The 21,443-nt window shown below is 31.2% G+C and overlaps 2 protein-coding genes across 47 annotated transcripts; both read right to left on the bottom strand.

The window, feature by feature from the left end:
• Positions 1-3,420: 3,420 nt before the first annotated feature.
• LOC131623043 (uncharacterized) lies at positions 3,421-10,011 on the bottom strand. 46 transcript variants are annotated; one of them, XR_009290116.1, is made up of 16 exons: positions 9,811-10,011; positions 9,434-9,649; positions 9,202-9,266; positions 9,068-9,100; positions 8,701-8,765; positions 8,153-8,551; positions 7,861-7,998; positions 7,683-7,769; positions 7,285-7,489; positions 5,850-6,671; positions 4,976-5,754; positions 4,788-4,892; positions 4,457-4,709; positions 3,873-3,898; positions 3,664-3,785; positions 3,421-3,585 (listed from the first exon to the last, which is right to left on the bottom strand). XR_009290116.1 is itself a non-coding variant. In XM_058894065.1 (8 exons), coding segments are annotated over exons 4-8 (420 nt in total). In that variant the 5' UTR covers positions 4,790-4,892; positions 4,976-5,754; positions 5,850-6,671; positions 6,899-7,269; the 3' UTR covers positions 3,421-3,568. The 46 variants fall into 46 exon arrangements, 1 of the variants encoding a protein (XP_058750048.1); XR_009290115.1 differs by adding an exon at positions 8,926-8,993 and having other exon boundaries at positions 8,153-8,765; positions 9,068-9,091; XR_009290117.1 differs by having other exon boundaries at positions 9,068-9,091.
• Positions 10,012-13,143: 3,132 nt separating this feature from the next.
• Positions 13,144-14,108, bottom strand: LOC131623084 (uncharacterized). The gene is made up of 3 exons (XM_058894109.1): positions 13,879-14,108; positions 13,538-13,674; positions 13,144-13,460 (listed from the first exon to the last, which is right to left on the bottom strand). The coding sequence occupies exons 1-3, from the start codon at positions 14,106-14,108 to the stop codon at positions 13,144-13,146; spliced, it is 684 nt and encodes a 227-aa protein (XP_058750092.1).
• Between the last annotated feature and the right edge of the window lie 7,335 nt (positions 14,109-21,443).

Genomic DNA, 21,443 nt, shown 5'->3' with positions numbered 1-21,443 from the left:
TTTGGTTATGACCCCTTTGATAATGAAGTTATGCAGTGAAAAGAATCACAACCGTGTTTTATACTATTTATTGGTATTTCATTTATGTCTTTTGACAACGTGATCGCGTTTATATACGAGTGATAGTTAAAATTTTCCTCATTGAAATACAATAGATCGTTGGATTTATTCCAACATATCTGATGAACGTATTTTTGGATTCTATTGTGCGGCCTCTTGGAGAGGGTTTACATTCTTTTCATCTTTAGGAAGGCAACACTATGCATTGGGCCCTTGAATTTGGCCGGTTTTATCAGGTCATTTGTCTGGTATGAAACAATTACCTCTAACTACTTGCTACTAAGAAGGGAGCTATGATTGTCATAGAAGTGAGACACATGCCTTCATAAAGCTATTCTTCATCCTTTCGAGGTCCTCGGGAGGTCACCCAAGTTGGGGAAGAGACATGTGGTGTATTGAGTGAGGCTATGTGATATCGGGAACACGCGTATTAAATGTTGATCTTGTAACCAAAATATTTCAAACTGTAAATCTTCTATGTGGGCCTAGACTTCTAGGATATGGGGTAATGTTCTTATACTGCTTGAGTGTCATTATAGAGTCGAAGTCAGATCTGGACTGTTAATCATGCTTTTGTGCTTCCTTGACTTTTAGTTGCAGATCAACCTTTCTTTTCATCTTCTTCGTATGCAAAGTGTTTCTTCTTCTACACTTCTTACTACCTTTGAACCACTGTGCCCTTCTTCTTCTTATCAGATTTTTTCTCCGACTATGATGCTCCTTTTAGAATTCTGATGATTCAGCTCCATCATATATAGGAACTTGTAGATACCTTAAGGTTACAATATTTTCTTTTTACAACCTTGTTTGTTCTTTTCTTTTTTCTAGGTTTGAGTGCTATGGGAAGCCCAGATGCCGTTACTGCCTTGGAAGGGGAAAGTGTACATGTTGGTATAAATATCAAATAATTTGTTAGAAGCTTTGCTTTCACATTTTTGCATTTAGCCAACCCAAAATTCATATATGACTTGACACGAGAACGGGAGGCTCAAACTTATATTAGGACACACATAAGTGATTTTGGTTATTGCCCATTTCTTAAAGAAGTTAGGCGGTGGGTAAAATCACAACCATGTGTTTATACTTATGGTCATTCTTTTATGTCCTTAGACAACAGAACAATATTGAATGTATATAATCAAAAAATGGTGAAGCCATTAGGTCAAAGATCAATTTCTTTGGGTTGGTTAAGAGATGCTAGAATGAATCTCTATCTTCGGTGATGAATGAGGTCTAGACAACTCCTTCACCAAGGTGGGCTCTTCCTCTGATTGGGGTGTTGTCTCGTAAAATTTATAATAGGTTGTGCAGTTGATACGCAGGGTGTGTTCTTCCACTCCTCGTGTGTTTATTCTCTCTGATAAGACTATGATCATAGTCACATAATTCACAAGCACCTCATACGAACTACAAATTGGTTCGCACATACCGATTTATGACATTTTTGCAAATTAGTTTGCAAAAAGTCACACAAAATATTTATAAAATAAAGTATCATCGAACCAAATCTAAAATTCAGGTTTAAATGGACAATAATTGTCCAATTAATTAGATTTTTTTAAAAGATTAACTATTTTTTTAATTTTGGAAACTCAAAAGTGCGCGATATTATTATGAATTAAATCACTCTTATTGAAGTTGAAATTAAATCACTTTATGTTTTCATTGTGTAGTGACTTTATTATTTAATTAAATCACTTAGTAATTTATCGAGTAAAGTGACATTATGTATTGCAATCACTTTATGGTTGCCTATTACTATTTATCATAACTGTTATTTATTTAAATATGTTATGTGGTTCTTTGTACACCACACATTTTCACATTTTGATTTTGAAGTTTTTCCTTTTAACTCTTAGTCAATATGGTATTTAGTAACAAAGAAATCATCTGAACCACCACTTCTATTATAAACTAGTAACAAACCCGTGCGTTCGCACGGGTTCTGGTACGGGACGCGCATTTGTTTCAGATGGATATTTTTAATAGAAAAATGTCTAGTATTCGAGGAAAAAATAATTATTAAATGTATAAAAAAATATTTAGTACCTATGAAAAATGATAATTGAATATATAGAAAAATATCTGGTACCCGTGAAAAAATAACAATTGAATGTAAAGAAAAATGTCTGGTACCTGTGAAAAAAATGATAATTGAATGTATAAAAAAATGTCTGGTATCCGTGAAAAAATAATAATTGAATGTATAAAAAAATGTTTGGTACCCGTAAAAAAAAATTGAATGTATAGAAATTTATTCTTCTAAACTACTTTAAACATACTCTTAAAATCATTAGATACTCTTAAAATCATTAGATAAATTTCATTCAACTCTACACAAATTTATCAACAATATATAAAACATGTTAAAGAGTATGTTCTCACCATCATCAATCAATAATTTACAACTTAAACATCAATATCTACTTTCTTACATGGAGAAGTGACCTTAATATGTTCCTCTACAATGCAATTATCTACTTGAACAATCCAAACACTCTTCTTATTCCTTTGAACAAACCTGTGTTCGCACGAGTTCTGGTACAGAACGCACATTTGTTTCAGATATATATTTTTTAATAAAAAAATGTCTGATTATCTGTGAAAAATAATAATTAAAGGTATAATTAATAAAAAAAATATTTTGATCAATAACTTCATGTCTCGTTAATAATCAATATTTTGATCAATAGTTTCATGTCCCGTTAATAATAAATATTTTGATCAATAGCTTCATATCCCGTTAATAATCAATATTTTTATCAAAAAAAATGTAGAACCATTCAATATTCTTTAAATTTAAAGATTAAAATTTATTATAATTAAAATTAAAATTTGTGTCATACAATATAAAAAATATATAAAAAAAACACTTTTTTGATATAGAAAATAATAAGAATAATGAAATATTATGATCTATTTTAGGAAGAGGATTTGACCCTTGGAATTTTATACATGCCATTACAGCAAGTTATATGTTATAATCACTAATAATGTTTGGACATTTCACCTTTGGAATGAGAGTCAATGCAGTTGCATTAATATCTTATTAATAGCCTTGAATTCAAGAAGGATACAATTGCATTTCTCATTTCAGCGCCAATGATGTCCCAACTGTCTTAAAAAAAAATCGTGCCGAGCCTTTATTCAAATTTTGTTGTTCCTATTTCCTACTATTTGAGTTTCCTCGTTTTCAGCATCCATGACTTAGTCATTCAAATTTTAAGCTACCTTTTAATATTTGTTATTAGTTGTGCACTTTTAAATTGAATTAGTTTTAGAAACAAACAATACCTAATCAAAATTTTCTGGGTATATTATTTGAAATCTAAAAATATTTACTATTAATCTATCAAAATATTTCTTATTAATCAACCAAAATATATAAATGATTTTAATATTTCTTATTAACTGTGCACATTTAAAATGTATGTTAGTTTATTCTAAGTGATGACACCATTTATAAATTGAATTAGTTTTAAAAACAAACAACAATTAGAAAGCCATTTCATTGTCTGCCACCACCTGCATATACAAATTGCAAAATCATCAACAAATTCAAAATTCAAACTGCAGTGAGAGAAAAAAAATACAAGAGCATACCCGTTGAGATTTCTTTAGAGAGTTTGTTCGAAATTTCTTCATTATCATGCGCATAACGAATCTTCTTTGTAGTCATTTCTTCGGAAACATTATTTACTGCATCAGCAGAGTCAGGAACGGACCTGCCAAAAATAGAAAAAAGCAAGTGCAACATCATTTAGTTAATTCGTAAAACTATGAGGAACAAACAAAACACATGTATAGCATACCTGGTTAATTTTGCTTTCCTCTCCTGCTGTTCATTCCAGAGGAAAATGATATAAAATAAAAATGTCATGCAAAATCAAACAAAACAAAATGCCACAAGTACAAATAAAACATAAGTGAACAATCACTTGGAGGCAAAAAGTGATTAGAACTAAGCACTAAATGAAAGTTCACATTGAATTCAAGTAATATTCAAACAGACACACACTAAGCACTAAAGAACTTAAGCTTTTTGTGTGGATCAACAATATAAGAGCATATTCAATTTTAAATAGATGCAACACAATTCATAAAATTCCAGAGAAAAACAATATAAGAGCATATATATATATATATATATATATATATATATATATATATATATATATATATATATATATATATATATATATATATATATATATATATATATATATATATATATATATATATATATTCCATTAGAAAGAATTTGAATGGTATACTGCTAATAAAAATGCTAATCCCCCAGTGCCACCATCACTGTTTTTGCATGCTGTCATACAAACAACAAATTGTGCTTACAACTGTTTCAATTTTTACCAAGATATCTTACAAGAAATTGTACCTTGTCAGCCTTGGAAATAAGTATAGACCATATCTTTAACATTGTTATGTTTGCTATCTGCATCATCTTATGAACTGTGTAAAATCCACGTTGGGGTGAGACAATGCTATCCATTGTAGATTGATCAGAACCCATATTAGATCTACTGATTACTATCTCATTGCACTGCTTATTAAGCTTTTTCTCTCTTTCCTCAAGCATATTTACTATCACCCATACCAAGAATGTTGCAGCTCCCTTTCTAACCCATTCCCTGCATTGCAAAACTCAATCATAAACAACGTAACACCATTTGATAGGTACATAATAGTGTAAGAAAATAAGAACTTACATTTAGGTGATTATAAGGGGTGCAGCAAGAATGTTTATTGTTTTTTCCCATGTGAATATTTCTTGTAACCAAGGGAACAATATAAATAAGTGGCTCTAGTAGTTCCTGTACAATAAAATCAACAAATTACAATGGTTAAGTATCAATTCCATACACAAACATGGTTGTATCACAACTAAAATTCTTACTGTTATAACCAGAACACTGTCGGTGACTCCAACGGGGGACTATCGTCTAAAGAATCCACACTTTTGTATGCTTGACTCACCTCTTCCACTATCGAATCGGAGACCACATGACCGACAATTTTCATACTCCTAAGTAGAGAATTTGCACTACATGGCTGTCCACTATGCAGTTACACATTTTATTCACTAACAATCTCGTTCATTCCAAAAATCAGTCTAAACATTCAAAGCATCTGCAACATCCATACAAAGCATCCTTGCATATGTTCTCTTCAATAGAAAAAAATAAGATAACATGACATGACAGACCAAACAACTTAACATTATTTCTTATCATGTACACACATAGTCCATAAGGTCCTCACATTTCCACACAGTCTCCATTAATTGGCCATTCAGAGACATATAACAAAGACTCAAAGTTGTTAACTCTGCTATTAACCTAGTAATTAGGCTTCTAATTAATTGTTTTTACCAAGCTATTAACTCCTAACTATCAACCTTACACAACTAACTTTGTAACAAAATCAGTAACTAACTTTTTGGTTTTAACAGTCAAATTCAAACCTCTAACTAACTGATTCTTTAACGTATGGATCCATTGCTTTTCTTCACCAACTTTGCCTTTCTGAGTAAATCAATATGATTAAGCTACAATTTAATATCAAATCGAACAGCTTATGATTTGAGAAGCCAGATATTATAACTGAATATCAAGAAATTATGCTCAAACCTGATTATCTTTCGCTTCATAATGCCTGCTTTTAGTTTTGACACCCCTAACCGTTAAACAGACCATGTAAAATGTTAATTAAGCTGCTGCATCTATGCATAAACTGAAGACAAATAATTAAATGAAGGATAAATCACTTACCTGATTTAAGAGACATAGAAGTTGAAACAGGTTCACGGCTGCCCCTCTCAGCTTTAATAGAAGCAATGAGAGAATCAGCATTTAGCCGCAATCCTTTTGTTCCCATCAGCTTCACTCCTAGCTTTTTGCAAAGGTGATTAAATCTCATATCATCACCTCCCCTTACTTCTCTTAGGTCAAGAGCCTGTTGTCTTGACAATAAGTGGCAACATGAATTCCTTTTGATTCATAGATACCTGCATACAGATAAAGCATTTTTTTCACACATATTCTTTTAAATAAAATAGTAATCAGATCCAAAACAATTATGACCAATTTCTTTGACTGAAATTCAGAAGAAAAAACTTGCGAAGGAAGCGTTTAAAAATTCTCCTGACTAAAATTGCAGCTGTAGGTCGTTTCTCAGGAACAAAGTCAAGGATAGAAACCAAAAAGTCACTCATGTCATCTTTCTCACTAAAATCATACTTCTTCGTGAGCACTTTAGTTAAAGGCCAGAATCGCAAGCGACTAATATGTCTCAAATCACCATATCTATTGAAGAAATCCCGGGAATAACACCCCCTAGTGCAATCTGAAAATTGTTATCCACAGACTCAAGTAAACTGTGAACTAATGTTAGTCTCATAACATCTAAAGTAATACATTAATAGTTAAGCTGAAACTGAAAAATAGGAAGGATATATGTGAATCAACAACCTTGTACTCTGACCATATTGTCTGCTTTGCATTATCGCAATAGGTAAATCCATACATAATTTGTGGGAAGGGAATCAACCAAAATTCAGCAATACTGGGATCTTTCATGATGTGCCTTGTGTGCTGAAAAGATTAAAAACATAAAAAAAAGTATTAAGAATACAATGTCAAATAAGAAATACATGATGTGCCTTGTAGATATACATCGAGTGTCAACGGGAATGCCACATAGAATGATATATAGAAACAAAATCCTTGACCACAACTTGCAGAAAATTAGTAATAACAGTCAACTGGAATGCCATATAGAATGATTATTTTCTAGCTGCCACTGACAAACTATCATCTACCTTAGAAAATATTTCTTCCACGGCTTAGCTGAACCAATAGATGATCTCATGTGAAATGTAATAAATATGCCAATATTACCTTAAGAAAGAAAATATATGGTCAGTAGTCTAGCCGAATCTATTTTTGTAGAATTTGACGCAAATCGACTAACTTTCCAGCTTGAATTTGGTGATACAGGGGAACTGGATCCATCAGGCATTAGATGTTGATAGTATTTAGACAATGCTTTGTATCCCATATTACTAAGATTCGAAATCCTACTTATATGAGCAGCACTTAGACATAAATTCAAACACATTGGACCATCTCAAATATTAAAAAGAAAAGTTTAATGTGTTCATGAATAATGACAACACAATGGATATAGAGGAGAACAAAAATATACCTTAAATAGTATGGGAAGTTGTCAAAAGAAATGTCTATTTCTTTTCCATTGAGTATTGCAGCACCAAGATATTCTTTAAATGTTGAACAATTTTCAGTTACATCACAAAGAGTAGAAAAACTAAAGGTCGATCCTTCAAAACCAACTTGCAGCTTCTACTGGAACCAATTGTAACATTTGGTCCGAAAACAGCCACGTTTGGATACTGTACCAAGATCCCAAATTAAAATGTTTTGAATTAGATCAATCTAATAATCTTGCAGATAAGAACATGATTTAGTTTTCATTTGTCTATTTGACGCATTACAGATTATGGAGAGAGGGTTCTTACAAAGATATGGAGTGAACAATGTTGATCACATTGGCAACTTAAATCGTTATTTGAATCATGAATTTACCTCTGCAGTCTATGATAACAAATGGCCCCACGTATCAGCTTCAACTACTAAAAAATTCCGCAGACCGCTCCGAATAACTTCATATCACTAAAAAAATCACGAAAATCAAACTCTTGTTGCAATATTACTGAATTTGAAATAAATAAGAACAAATTTAAATGAAATGCTTAGCACTAACGTGTGCTTCCAGAGGACCGCCTTAATCTTAGAGCCACCGACACAGTCTCTGGAACCGTCAGCGTAGCACCACTCTTGCGTGGACTCTTCACACTTTCAGCCGTATTGCGAGAGTTTTTTTGTTCAATTTTTCCATAATCTATGAGATGATGATGACATACTCCAATTAATGAAACCGCACAAACGATACTTTCACGATAGGTAATCCACCACAACATACTATAATGGTAGAAACAAAAAAAAATCAATATACATAACCAAAGTTACGACATCATCAACAATCATAATTATACCTCGCCTAAAGTCCATTGCGGTCAGTCCAGATGCAACTGACTTGCACTCTATCACAATAAAAAACTATCTATTTTAGCTATGGAAGACAATATATTTGCTGCAGTAGGTGAGAAATTCTCCATTCTCTGCATCACACTTCAAGGTTGGCTCATAAACAATTTCCAGGAACATAACATGTCCAAATCTTGCAGAAGTTAATACAAATTCAATTCTAAATATTAATTCTGGAATCAAGAGCTTTAATCTAATTATAAACATATAATAAATTATACCCGAGATAAGAAACCGAAGAGGAATTGAAGAAAACATATTGCACAGTTATAACATGACCACGCTCATACGAACACAAGAAAACATGTCCAGTTCTTCATGGTATGGACCACGGATACGTTACTGGTCTGCAATCCATACAACAACTTACAACATGAAAATTAATTGAAGAACACAAAAACGAATATCAATTAACAAAATAGTTTCAAAAACAGAAATAATTGCATCACAGGATATGAAATCAAGGTCGCCATTACTAATGCAAAAACAATGATACCCTGCATAAAACAATGACACATGAACCGACATTCTCTCACTCTTCGCAAGCTGCTTCATTTCATCCTGAGAAAAACACATGCAATTTTATTTAGTATAATCCTCTTAGTTGTACTAAATTCAATCATTCATCAACAACGCGTGTTTGAATCAATCACGTTCAATCGGAGATTACTGGTGCTGTCAAATAACAGCTATAACATAACTATAGCAGAATTGAACAAACCGCTAAATTTCGCTATTCGCGTTTGAGATTATTCACAATAACTGTCACAGAATTCGTTCGCTGCAAGTCTTTCATAATATCAAAAGCTTTAGATTCAATATAATACATCAAGCAATGTATGCCAGAGGCAAAAAAAGCATACCAAGAATTCAGCAACCTCCCTTGCCTGCAAGTGCTTGTTGAAACCAAGATCAAATTCCATTTCAGCATCACGTTTTAACCTACAAACAGAGAAAACAATATCCGGGCGAGAATGAGTGAGATATAGTAGCTTACCAATGATCATAAGACTTAATGTGCATTCGCCACTCATATGTTTCTTCTTCACCGTCGAAACACACCTGAATCCAAAAATCGCACCCACACAAATCAAATATCACAGATCTAAAATCGAAAAAATTTGTTTACCCTAATCTTAAAAATCATACTCAGAATCATAATAACCTAACAACCCTAATTTTTGTTTACCCAAAAATTCTAAAAGAATCATAGGAAATAGAGAAGCTACCTTTACAAATTCAGCGTAAATTCTGGTTGTTCTTCTGCTTCGGTAGCGATGTGAATATGTTCTGAGCTTTGAAACAGAAACCAAAAACCGCACCCATACAAATCAAATATCACAGCTTTGAAACAGGAAAATATTGGGATTAGGGTTTCTCAAATAGCACAGATTTGAAACCGCCGCGAATCTCCCCCCTTTTAGCTTGAGCCAACACCATTAAACCTAAAACAACAAAAACTAAATCAAAATCTAAATCACCAAATCAAAATCATCAAAATAAACTGTAATAACAATTTATGGGTATGCAGAAGAAGAAGAAGATTTGTCATGTAAAATCAAATATTTGTGAATAATAACAGAGGTTGACGACAAAGAACAAATACCATCGAAATCCGCTTCATTTGAAAGTAGAAACCATCACATCAAAATTGCCGAAACATTTTGAAGAAGAAGCGGAACGATATGATGGATGAGAGAAAAATAAGGTCAAATTTTGTGATTATGAAAATTAGGGTTTGTTGTAGAAAGAGAGATGAAGAAAGAGAAGAGATAGACAGTGAGAAAAAGAGAAGAGAGTTATTAGAAGGGATGGAAGCAAAGCAGATAAAAATCAATATGAGTAAAGAGAGAAGAAGCTATCCACGTGGATAGTGTTAGTGTTGAGTATTTGTAAAAAAGGGCAAAAAGGTAATTGGTAGAACATCAAATTTTCTTATATGATAGATATTAAAATAGATTCTCAAATTATGTTCTTTATTTGACACATGTATTCGATTTGTGCCATATCATCTCATAATCTTATGTGTCATCTAAAAAAACTCATTTTTATTTATCAAAAAGTCAAAAACAATAAATCCACCTTATTGGAAGTCGCGGGTTCGAACCCTCGCAAAGACGATAAAATTTTATTTTTGAACAAAATGGAGTAAGAAGCTAATCATTAACCCAACTATGTATATTCCTAAAGTTACATCAATTAAAAATATTCTCTAAAATTTCAAAAATTAAAACTTACGTGGGAATCCAAACACAATCAAATATTATGTTTTTCCTGAAATTATAGCAATAAAAGTAAAATTTTGAACAAATGTTTTTAATTTTAAAGTAGCTCATATACAATTTTCAAAGATAAGTGACTATGAGTTGATCTTAATATATAATAGAGTATAATAAACTAAAAAAAATAAAAATTTATTGATTTCTCGCATATGAGGATATAGAGTTTTTAAAAAATAAATTATAATTTAGTCTTTTCTTTTATAATACTGAAATAGAGAGTATAGTAAAAACGATAACAATAATGTTTCTCAAAAAATACTCATTTCTAACTAATATCACGACAAAACAAATAAATTATTTATAATCTCATTAGTAAAAATTAAAAAACAATTAAGCTAATATAGAAATAGCATTTTCAATCTTTTATTTATGAGATAACTAAAAATTGACTAAATTGACATAAGTACCAAAAAGATTTAAGAATCAAAATAAAACAAAAAGCTACTTTATAAATATTTAAATTTCCAAAACTAAATTACGAATGTGACTCTCAATTTATATGTATTTTTATTTCAAATAAAATATATCTTTGTATATGTGATTAATCCATATCACTATCACAATTATAATTCACCATACATTATTGTAGTATAATTTTAATATTTATTTTTCATCAAAATAAAATCTTAACACATAAAATTAAATAAAAATAAATATACTAATTTACAACTGCGCAACGCGCAAGTTTTAGTCTAGTTTATATTAAACATGGAAAAGAGAATATGCAAGTGATGAAGAAGTACTTTAAAATTCATTTCCTGCTAAAAATTCAACTTGTCAACTTACAAATACCTTATTTACACTGGTGTGCTAGAAAAAATATCGAGGCGTGACAAAAAATTAGACATGCAAACAATAGAAAAATTCCTACAAAAGCATATTTACTGGGATACATTATCCTTTCTTTAGTCCTCTTCTACGAAAAAAGTGGTATTCAATGATGTCAAATCTTAGTTAATGATATAGAACTATAAAAAATTAGAAAAAGAGTTCAAGAAGCATAGAAATGTGGTGTGAATTCATTGAATAACTAACATCAACAAAAATGAAATAAGTATGTGTTCCAAGCCTCTTGAAGATTCTTTCCAATTTATGGTAAGAGATGTTGTTGATATGAAGGTGAAGAGAGGACTTTGTGCAAAAAGAATTATATTTACTGCTTTAAGAAATCCACAATTTATTGAAATGGCAATTACTATTAACAATGGACCTAAAGGCTAGAAATCTACATCTTCAGAAAAGGAAAGAGCAATTATCTTAGATGAGTGTAAGAGAAATGTTGACAAAGATTTAAATTCTATCTAAGACACATGGTTTCATTATGTAATATCTATTATATTTGGGTGATGGAGTAATGTACGACATATGCAGCTCATAAATGTGTATAGTAAAGTTGATGTGTTTATGTATGCCAAAGATTTTTCTGGTGTTGAAAAAATAATAAGAGTTGCAATTTGAGTTTGTAATCAAATATATCAAAGAAATAGGACCATTAAATGTTCTGCAAGTGGTTACTCATAATGCAACACATTGTAAAGTCGTTGGGAAAGAAATTTAAAAGGTATACAAAACATATCTTTTGATGAAGTATTTTTTTGTGTAATCAAGATAATATTAACGGGAGAACAGAGGGTTCTCCAACCTGTTTACACGATAGAACGGAATAAATTTACTCTACAAAAAAAAATGAGAAAAAATAAATTACCGACCAATTGGAGTTACGAAAGAAAACCCAATGGCTCGTTAGTAAACTCGTATAAACTATAATTGGAATTGGTAATTTCTCCCAAAAGCGACCATTTCCAAACTAAGATCTTTACCTTCCAAACCGTATTATAAACATTCCAACTGTCATTTCGGAAACAAATCCCATTCCGGATTAACCAAATAGACCAAGAAATTGTCAACCAAATAGCTACACATTTGCCCTCTGTAACCTTCTTACTCTTACAATACGAAAATCATTCCATAAAATTCGCGAAACACTCCTCCTCTAAATCAACCGGTTTACCAATCCAAAAAGGAATCTCATTCCAAATAATCTTCACCGCTTTACAAGTAAAAAATGAATGATTCCTACTCTCCAAATTAAAATCACAAAAGGCACACTTTAAGGAGTTTAAAGGAAAAGCAATACCTCTCGATCTCAAAAGATCTTTCGTTGGTAGTCTATTCACAAGAAGTCTCCAACCAAAAGCCTAGATTATATAAGGCACATCCATCTTCCAAATCTTTCCCAACACCGCATCATACCTTTTTGGAGGATAAAAAGGAATACGAAAACTTGCATAGAATTGATAACAAGAAGCTACCAAAAATTCCCCATCCGGATCCGCGGACCAACCAACCTTATCATGTTTGGACAAACCAATCTTAACATTCGCTAAAATTAAACGAAGGGAGGAAAGAGAAGAACAAAGTTCCGTAGTCAAAATAATATCTTTAATACCAAAATCACCCCAACACCAAACATCATTAGTCCAACCCCCCATTCCGCCCATCGACATGTTTTTAAAACAAGGCAAAGAATAAAGTTCTGGAAACTCCTCTTAAGATGATATCTTCCAACCACTTAGCTTCCCAAAACGGAATATAAAAACCATTACCTACTTTGTACTTACAAGAAGCCACTTTAGGATCTTTCATGGAATAAGCTCCTATTTTGATAATGTCCTCCCACCAAATGGATTGAGAATGACGAAATTTCTCCTTGAAGCCACCACAAACACCTTCGTGGAGATGTCACCATAACGAGCTCTCAACAAATCAAACCAAAGATTATCATTGCCTTGCAAAATCCTCCATCTCCATTTGTTAAGAAGAGCAAGATTAAAATCCAAAATATTTTTAATACCTAAACCTCCCTTCTCAAAAGAAAGACACACCTTCTTCCAACTCACCCAATGAATCTTTTTCTTATCCTTCAAACCACCCCACAAAAATTCCATTAAATACTCGTGAACTCTTTGACCACCTTTGGCGGCATTTTGTAGAAAGACATAGTAAATATAGAAAGCGAGCAAAAAATCGATTTCAAAAGAGTAATCCTACCTCCAAGATTAAGAAAATGATTATTCCATCCGGATAAGCGATTCTTCATTTTATTCAAGAGAGGAACCCAAAATGAGAGCTTCCTCGGATTTCCACCAATGGGAATCCCAAGAAAGATTAAATATCTTGCCTCCACCCTACATGAAAGAACATACGAAACGACTTCCGAAAAATTTCTATTAGAATTAATACCAATCAAATTGCTCTTATGATAATTAATGCAAAGACCCGACACTAATTCAAACGCTTTAAGCACCGATTTGATAGCTCAAACTTGCTTCTAAGAGCCTCCCCCTATTAACAACGGGTCATCCTCAAATTGAAGGATATCGACCACACACCTCCCTTTTACGGCGAAACCACAATAATCACCAATCTCTAAAGACTTCCTAACCAACCCCGCTAAAGCCTCCGCTACAAAAACAAAGAGAATAGGGGATAAAGGATCACCTTGCCTCAAACTTTTCTCCACCACAAACTCTTTAGTAGGGCTACCATTAACCAACACCGACATTTTACTTTGAAAAATCAAAATGTCCATCCATCTCCTCAAAACCAAACCAAACCCCATTTTTTCCAAAATAAATCTTAAAAAATTCCAATTCACTTTATCATACGCCTTCTCGAAACCCACTTTGAAAAGAAGACAATTCCTCCCCTCCGTTTTTGCATAATTAACAACTTTATTAGCCACCTTTGATGAAGCATTTGATTGGCTAAGAAATTGAACATAATTTGAATTTTAACCATAAATACTTTGATGAATCATTTGATCGGCTGATAAATACCTATGACATACTTAATCATAGTTAAATTTTGACTATATTTAAAGCACTTTCAAATATGGAATTGCTAAAAGTGCCCAAAACTAGGTTTACTTCTCATTATATTCTTCTTAAGCGTATTCTTGTGTGTCGTGAATCTCTAACAATCACTGTTGTGTTTAATATTTGGAAAGAACAGGTTAAGAAAGAAGATGACAATACAAGAAAAATGGAGGCTTTAGTTGTTAAAACAATTGCATGTGGAATTTTTTTTTGGAGGAAGTTGAAAACATAGTTAAAATGAAAAAACCAATTTATCTTTTGATTAAGCTTGCGGATGGAGAAGGATAAAAAATGAGAGAATTTTATGAAAAAAGTGGATGTGATGTTTTGAGAATTACATGAGATTATGGAAAAAAATAGGTTATTGCAGTCTTCATACTTGCAAGCACATAGATCCACAACTTCATCAAGTAGAATATTTAAAGATCAGAAAGAAAAATTGGAGATTCATCACATAAAATATGATACAACTTCAAAAACACTTGAAAATATATATATTCAACAATATCTTCGAAAATGCGCCAGAAGACTCTCATGAAGTATCTTCTCAAAGAAGAGAATCCGGGGAAGAAGATCATGTGTACTTCAAAGCTTCAAGAGAAAACGACGACACTGAGGTAACATCTCTATCTTATGATCAAATGTTTAAGCTAAGTGTTAAAATCATTAGATATAATGATAATTTAGAAAACAACATCGTCGATTTTAAAGAGTTATTGTTTCTTGATCTATATTCTCTTTTTTGTAAGAATGTCCTTCATGAACTTTGCATAGGTTGACATTTACTCGAAGTTCTCGGAAAATGGAATATTGATTTACAATTGACTAAATATTTCCAAAAATTGAGCATAGTGTCTTACATTGTCCTTTTGGAAGGAACATGAGTGTAACACCCCAAATCTACCCCGTAATTATAAGCGAAAATCAGAGTGCATTTAAAAATCTTCATCAAAGATGGGATGTCATCATAGAATACAACAATCAAGTAATAATCGACTAATCCCCCCGAGTGCTACGTATTAGAGCAATGGACACCAACTCGACTAGCCGTAAAGCAACATAAAGACTTCACATCAATAACCTCGAACATCCACGACTAATCTTGAGTACCTGCCCATTTCCCATGGTAGGGGAAATATCAGCAAAGGGGTGAGATATCTTACAATATAAGGGAATGCATGATAAATAATATAGGAGATATAGATCATACATAATTTCACCACTTCGCATCACATAACATCTTACAACAAGTTTCACCGCAAAACAACTTATCAATATAATACAACTTTCAAAACGACAACAATATCATTAATCAGTTAAGACAACATATTCAAATTCACAATTATGCTATCATCATGTCACGACAACAGATCATCGACTCAACAATTCAAATAACATAATCAACTTATGGAATGGCAACAATGTCAACAATCAACCATGACAATATATGCAATTCACAAGTAAGATCCCAACACATCACGATAAACATCTCATCATCAAGTCAACACATCACCACAAACATAATAAAATAAGACTCAAATGCAATTCACATGTGACTCGACTTATGCAAATGCATGTGGTACCATTGGAGTAAAACTCCCACAGTCTCAAAATTTGCCATTGGGCACACCGTCGCTATTTGCCATCAAGGCCACCGTCGCTATTGCCATTAAGGCCATCGCCTCTTTATGCAATGGATGTGACTCATTAAATGTAACATCCACACAAACACAACACACATAATTAACACGTCACGACATCATCTAAATCACCATCGAACATTATCAATGTAATGTTGAACTTCAACAACAACAAAATCATCATCATTCATAAGAATGCATCACTTCTCAATCACGTCACTATGTTGCATCATCATACAACAATAATTCACCTCAAAATACATCATAATACAACTTATCAACATTGACCATAGGGTCTACGACAACGACAACAATTTCCACGTACTAGCGACAACGACAACAAATTCATCATGTTAACAACAACCACAAATTCATCATATTATAACAAACATCAACGATTCATCATATTGCCAACAACATCAACACATTCATCATATTCCTTAATTCAAGTAATCATCATAATACATTATATTCAATTTCATATATATTGTTAAGTCATCGCATGGCATCATCGTCGACTCATACATATCAAATACGCACAATTAATCGCATATAGCATACAACATCTTTATTAATCATGCATATCATCACATACATCTTTATCTCATTCATCATAAGGAAGGTACTTATCATCATCTCAATAACATTGTATCATCATAAGAAAACATACATCAAGTTATACTACAACATAGTTATGTCAATTCATCGCAAGAGCATACTTCATATATTAACACAACATAGTTCATCACTTAATCCTAATAAACATAATAGGAAACTATATCATATTAATCATTTTATTGCATCATGGTATAGTTCATTGCGTTAGCTTTCCAATGCTTCGAACGGTGCCTAAAACGGAGTTACGAATCAAAAGTTACATCATTTCAAAGTTTAGAAAAAGTTCTGCAAAACAGGGTTCGCGGCGCCAACAAAGTTCGCGGCGCGAACTGAACGAATCAAATATTCCCAACTTTCTGCCAAGCAGTTCGCGGCGTCAACAGGGTTCGCAGCGCGAACTGAGCGAATCCAATTTTTTCCTGAGTTTTTGCCAGGCAGTTCGCGGCGCCAACAAAGTTCGCGGTGCGAACTGGAGATTTTCAGAAAACCCCCAACACAGAAAACAGCATACGAAACCCATCCCAAAACCCCTAAACTCAACCCAATCAAGTTGGAAAACACCAAGCATCACGAATAACAATATAATACATGTTATAAACACAATTATAACACCTATTATGGGTCTTCTAACATCATAACATCATCAAACATCAATTAAAACACATATCAAATCATAAATTCATACACTTGTTCATAAACCCTAACTTTTCTAAATTCTTGAAATTGAAGAATAGAAAGCATACACAACATTATCAATTCCACATTCATCAACATTGTAACACAATCATGGATTTCAATTATGAAACCTAATCTCTACCATACCCATCATCATGCCAACCCTTAGAGAGTAAGAACCCCACCCTTACCTTAGCAAAAGCTTCACTTCCTTCAATGGAGCTCTTCCTCTTCATGCGATACCTTCCCCTCTTCCTTCCCCTCTTTCTCTTCTTTCTCTTCTTTCTCTTCTTTCACCAAAATGAGAGTTATGTCTCTAAAACCCTAACTCTCCTACTATCTTTATTTTCTTAATTGGGCTTAACCCACAATCCAACCTCATATTCTATATTTGTTTCACTAGGCCCAATTCATAATCTCTCTTTAATTACTCAATTAAGCCAAATAACACACATAATTGAATAACTACACAACATAACCGAATATTATTTCCAATAATATTCCACATTTACCATCGATCCATAACTTTAACGATACTAACTCGCAATTGTACATCTCTGACTAATCCGACTTATTAATCTGACCATAACTTAACTGCTCAAATCAACATATTAATCCATTACGTTTGTAGAATAATACCGATAAACCTCGACTTCAACTAATTCCAATGAATAAATCCTCGATCAATTTAATTAAATAATTAATTAAATTCGGGGCGTTACAATGAGGATATGACAAATTTTGAATTGGAATATTGTTCAACTTCTCCTTCCCCAGCAACAACACCATTTTGTTGAAAAGTATTCTCGGTAGGTATTTGTTTTATCGTATCCTCAGGGATTAAAGTGATATTACCTCCATTATATAGTTTACAATGTTTTATGTGAGGGTTTCGATTGATTTTAGTTTGGTGAAAGTAACATTCATAAAAGTTTGTAGCAATGAGTAAAGATTAGAAAGAGTAACGTTTTAAAAGGCATATCAAGACTAGATTTCATCAATCTATTTTGCATGTAATTGATTAATCAAGCATGTGAACTTCATTTATAATCAATATAACCACATATTACTCATCTATACCGCTCATATCTAAGACAATATTGTGATTTTTACCGTATTGTTTAATCGAAGATATCTCAACTTATTAAACAACACAAATAATATTTATGAACCAATACAAAGGGAATATCAAATTCCAATTCTATGTCTAGACTTGGTCTTTGATAGATAATAAACTTAGGTCAAGACATAAAAGATGTATCTCAAAATCTTTTAAAACCCAAATATTCAATAAAAACAAAGATTATCATCTATATTGATTATCAAGTTGTTCACACACAAAAAATTAAAGGAAATAAATACAAGTTAAGATTGATTACATCTAATCATGATACAAAAGAGTTTAGCTATCCATTGTCATGGTAGCTTGCTTGACAAGAGAAAGAGAAATATTCACAAGCATCAATATCGAAAGATCGAAGATTGATGCTCCAAGTTGTTGATTCTGAGTTCCTCAAGTTTTCTTAAGTGTTTTTATTTGAAAATAAAAGTCTAACCCCAAAATATCTAAAACAACTCTATTTAAGGGGTTTGAAAAAGCAGACTGCTCCAAGCCCCATCAAGACCCGCTTAGCTCGGGTACGAAGATATTTATGTTAAACCGCCACAATCTGTGCTTAGCCCAGAAAATGGGCGCTAAGCGAGCTTGCTTATGCCAAAACCTCTTCTAAGCGCGCTTTGGGGCGCTAAACGAGTTTTTTCTTGCACAATTCCATCAAAATGCATCTTGAAGATTGTTCTTTTGCCTTTGAGTGCCCAAAAATTCAATCATGCAAAAAAAAATATACAAAATAAATTGAAATTGATTAAACTACAAGATATTTAAAAGAATAAGCTAAAAGTCAAATACCCACACTAAAGCTAGGGTTTTGTAACAAAATTTCAATAAAATCAAGTGAAAAGAGCCACAAAATATTATTGAATATAAATATAATTTGGCCCTTAATGACACCGTTAAATAATTATTTTATATATTATTTATATTAATTAATAGTAAATATGTTTTATGTAATTTCCTATGTATAATGATAAATGTTTGTTCCATTTTTTATCGGAACAATGAAAAATATTTGTTTTTGATTTTTTTAGTGTTTCATTTTTTTAATTTTGGATAACAAATATTTATATCATGTTTTTATATTAATTAGTATCAAGTGTTTTTTAAATTATATCAATATCTTTTTAAATTTATTTTATATATATATATATATATATATATATATATATATATATATATATATATATATATATATATATATATATATATATATATATATATATATATATATATATATATATATATATATATATGGCATATTTAGTGAGAATGTGTAATTTATATGAGAATGTGAGAATGAATCTGAACCATTAGATTTTAAAATAAATGGTGGAGATTAAGTGTCAATCTTGTTTCTCTCTCCTCCATTATTAAAATAAATGATGAAGGAGAGAGAAAAAAATACTGACACTTAGGGTCTATTTGGTAAGACATGTTTTAGAGCTTATAGCTTATGTCTTATGTCTTATAAGCTCATATGATAATTTAGACCCGTTTGATAACGGTCTTTTCATCACGAACATATAACTTATTTTACTAGCTTATAGTTTATTTTTCAGACACTATTTTAAATAACGTTTTAGCTTATGTCTAATAGCTTATTATTTTTTTCCTTTTTTATCTTTATTATTTTAATTAATATCCATTTTTAACCCTTATAATTTATTTTAATTTAAAATAAAATAATTATATATTAAATATCTTTTATGTCATTTTACATTTATAAGTTAATTGAACCGCTAATTTTACCAAACACTTCAATTAGCTTATAAGCTATCCGTCTCAACCATCCACTATAAGCTATAAGTCATCAGCCATCAGTCATAAGCTATCAGCTAGCTTATCAGTCAACCGCTATTTTTACCAAACAGACCCTTAATATCCACCATTTATTTTAAAATCTAATGGTTCATGTTCTCATATAAAACTATCATTCTCATATGATATATATATATATATATATATATATATATATATATATATATATATATATATATATATATATATATATATATATATAGTGAGCATATCAAGTGAGAGCATTTTTAAAAGAGAGATGAGAAGAATAAATATCAACCATTTGATTCATCAAGAGAGAGAAATTAATAGCCACATTAATGTATTAACATTTTCTATCTTGATTGATCCAATAGTTAATATTTATTCCTCTCATCTCTCATTTAGAAATACTCTCACTTAATATGCTCCCTATATATATATATATATATATATATATATATATATATATATATATATATATATATATATATATATATATATATATATATATATATATATATATATATATATATAAATTAAAATAAAACAAATCGTATATTATAATTACTCCCATGTTTATTTAGAAATATGATAAAAAAGCTTAAATTTAATTAATTAAATAAAAAACAAATTATCACTTATAGTGAATAAAAAAGTCTATAAGAATGTTTTTCTTATAATAAAACACACATAACAAAATTGTATGAGGTTAATATCAAAAGATTATAAAAAACACATTAACAAAATTGTATGCACTCTTTCAATAATATATAATAGCACAAATGCAATTTTATCAAGTTTATATAATGATGCTTTGAATCACTCTTTTGACAAATTGCACTCTTTCAATAATATCTACCTTTGTTAGCAGTGTTTTAAAAACCGGACCGGACCGACCGGTCGAACCGTCCAGGTAACCGATCTCGTTCAATAGCTGGATCGAGAATGTCATTGAATCAGTGTGAACCGGTCAAAACCGGTGTAAACTGCTAAAACCGACGGTTTAAATGCATTTTTTAATTTTTTAATTTTTTTTAATTTTATACAATTAAAACAACATCTTTTTAATTATTTTAAAAATAAAAATAAAAAATAAAATAAAAATAAAAAAATAAAAAATTGCTGCAGATGCGGTTTATTTTGTTACCGATGATTTTGATATTGAAGAAGGAGATCACAACATTGAAATAATTTTTCTTTTTTTGAAATTAAATTTAGTAGACAATGGAATTATTTTGTTATAAATTATT

Source organism: Vicia villosa, unplaced genomic scaffold (assembly GCF_029867415.1).
Source record: "Vicia villosa cultivar HV-30 ecotype Madison, WI unplaced genomic scaffold, Vvil1.0 ctg.000048F_1_1, whole genome shotgun sequence".
NCBI lineage: Eukaryota > Viridiplantae > Streptophyta > Magnoliopsida > Fabales > Fabaceae > Vicia > Vicia villosa.
The sequence above is the reverse complement of the archived record's forward strand: the minus strand, read 5'-3'. Positions and strand labels throughout refer to the sequence as shown.